The sequence below is a fragment of the Phytophthora parasitica genome (genome assembly GCF_000247585.1).
Source record: "Phytophthora parasitica INRA-310 unplaced genomic scaffold supercont2.132, whole genome shotgun sequence".
NCBI lineage: Eukaryota > Oomycota > Peronosporomycetes > Peronosporales > Peronosporaceae > Phytophthora > Phytophthora nicotianae.
In genome coordinates, this window is record NW_008649118.1 from 58,285 (window position 1) to 60,802 (window position 2,518).

The window sequence follows — 2,518 nt, forward strand, 5'->3', positions numbered from 1 at the left end:
AAACAGTGAGCCCAGCCTTCAGCAGGGCCCTCAACAACTCGTACAGCTTGCCGAGGTACACGTCGAGCACGCTGTTTGATTGGGGCGTGCCCCTGTTTGTCGATGTCACATATCACACCGTACGCTGGTGGCGGTAACGCGTTGCCACTAGCAATGAGAATTCGTTCGTTCTTCGTTAGCGTAGCGACTAGTCGTTCTTGCTGATCAGTCGTCAAGCATGAGTTCTTGACATTTGATGCTCCGTAGTCGATGGTCGTATTGGAATCTTCTGTGAAGTCGGGGAGGAACGCTAACCCCTTTGCGTAGTCTTCTAAGCCGATTTGGTTACCTGGGTGTTCGTAAAGGTCCACCCCTGGATCGCCAGCAACCGCATTTCCTTCGGTCGTCAACACTCGAGCTACCGATACGTAGATCTTGTCCAGCACGGTCATTGCTTCCTCTTCCGACTTGGCTTCGACTTGAGATTCCACGCGAACACTCGCCCTTGTATACATTTCTTTTTGCGAGGCTTGTACTACCTCTTGACCGGTTGTCGTGCCTTCTCTTTCACTAGCGGCAATGTAGGAGACTGATGAGCCACTGTCGCGACGCTGGACACCCGAGACCGTCTTGGCCTCACCGGTCACTGCTCTTGATGTATCACCTTCGGCACCTGGCACCGACTGAACCCTCGTTGATGCGGCCATCATCTATGTTATACCGTGTAATTCCTGTAGGCATCTTGCCGACTTCTCTTTGGCATCGCTGCCGTCACCATCGCTTGCTCAGCTGCCATTCTACGAGTCTCCTGAGAAATGGACCTTAAACGCGTCTTCGTCTGTCACCCTCGAGTCTGGGTGACATTCGTCTCGCTCTCGTTGTTCAAAAACCTTCTCCCAGCGATCGGCACATGTCAGACGATCAGCCGATACGTCCAACGCGTCTTCAGACGACCTCTTCATGACTCCGACAGGTGTCGGATACGTTCGTCTCTCAACCGATGGAGGTTGGGTCGACAGCCATTGTTCGTAGAGTTCACACTCTCGTTTGAACAACTATCGGTCACGACAGTTCTCGTAGGCAAGCACTTGCCAATCTTTGTACTTCTTGGAGTCCAAACGCACGTAGCCCTCGCCTCGCGGCAAATCTCCGACAGGGACCAGCATGGCCAGTCTATCGAACGCTGAAACGTACGCCGTCCGTTCCGAGACGTTCGTCAATATGATGCGCACTGGCTGGCCACGGCGGAACCTCGTCACTGACGGGATGACCTTCTCTGTACGTCGAACCCACAGTATATGCTGCTCTAGTTTCACAACTCGTTTCGCTAGTCGATACTCGCGAGACTCGTGGCCAGGTATATCTAAGGCTTCGGTTGGTCCAGCATTGACGTGTGCGCTGTACTCCATACTATCCACCATATTCTTCGTTTTGATCGCGGGATGCACACTTCATTTTGGAGCTGAGCAGCACCATAAAACAGATCCAGCGAAATTCCGGCCGGGATCATTAAGTCCGTTACCAGCACTACATCAACGCCCGCACTATGCGCCATTACCCACGAACTCGTAGACCATCTCCCACCCGAGCGTGATATTCACGAGCGCTCGTCGTATCGTCGACACGTTGCCTTCACTGATTCCTTGAATGTCGATGCATCTGGAATGTCACGAAGTCGCAATTTCTTGGCAAACGTGTCGGTGATGACACTAACGTTTGCTCCTGTGTCGAGCAGGATTCTTGTACGATGGTCATTCACGACTCCCTGCACCAGAGCCCTCATTATCATCCGTCGGTCAAACTTCTTGGCAGACCATCACCCCTGTCTCTCACCAGGGTTCAACTTCATCATCTTGGAGTGACCCTTGTATTCGTCCCGCACTGCACTCGAAACCACGTCGAACGAACACTCGCTGATGCTTCCATCGGCATCAGCACACTCCATACTCTCTTCAACACCTCCACCGAGGACTGACATCCTCTCCTTTTCACATACCGTCGCATTCACACTTGTTACATAATAATCAGGCCATTCACTTCCCCCTCTGAAAGCGTATATACAATCCGCTTCCAATGAAGGTTCGGCAAACTGTGGCAGCCCGATAGGGACCAACCCAGTTGCAGTTGGCGGGCTGCCTAGATTAAATGGCGCTCTTGAACGACAGCCTTAAGCTCTGGCGGGCGTGTGTTCTTCCTTCGTGCCTTTGGTTCGAACGAATTTCGCCAGGTCTTGGAAGTTGCGGAAGAGTTCGCACTGACCAACGTCGTGCACTTGCTTGCAGAACTTACACCGTTTATTGCAGTAGTGAGACGAATAGCTCATCTCGCCGCACGCGGCGCATGGTCCATACTGCGGACGTCGGTTGTCTCTGTTGAAGTCGCGGTCGTTGTAGTCGCGCCGGCCAGCGTAGTCTTGGCTGAAGCCTCGGTCGCCTCCTCGACGATCTTGATTAAAGCCTCGTTCGCGATCTGGTACGTTCCCTCGTCGCTGACGATTGTCTCAGCGGGTGTACGTGCCTTCAGCTGCAGCACGTCGCTC

General features: G+C 53.2%; 1 protein-coding gene across 1 annotated transcript; it reads right to left on the bottom strand.

The window, feature by feature from the left end:
• Positions 1 to 1,576: 1,576 nt before the first annotated feature.
• On the bottom strand, positions 1,577 to 1,957 carry PPTG_24621 (hypothetical protein; the record flags this gene model as incomplete). The annotated part of the gene is made up of 2 exons (XM_008918030.1): positions 1,577 to 1,740; positions 1,813 to 1,957. The coding sequence occupies 2 exons, from the start codon at positions 1,955 to 1,957 to the stop codon at positions 1,577 to 1,579; spliced, it is 309 nt and encodes a 102-aa protein (XP_008916278.1).
• Between the last annotated feature and the right edge of the window lie 561 nt (positions 1,958 to 2,518).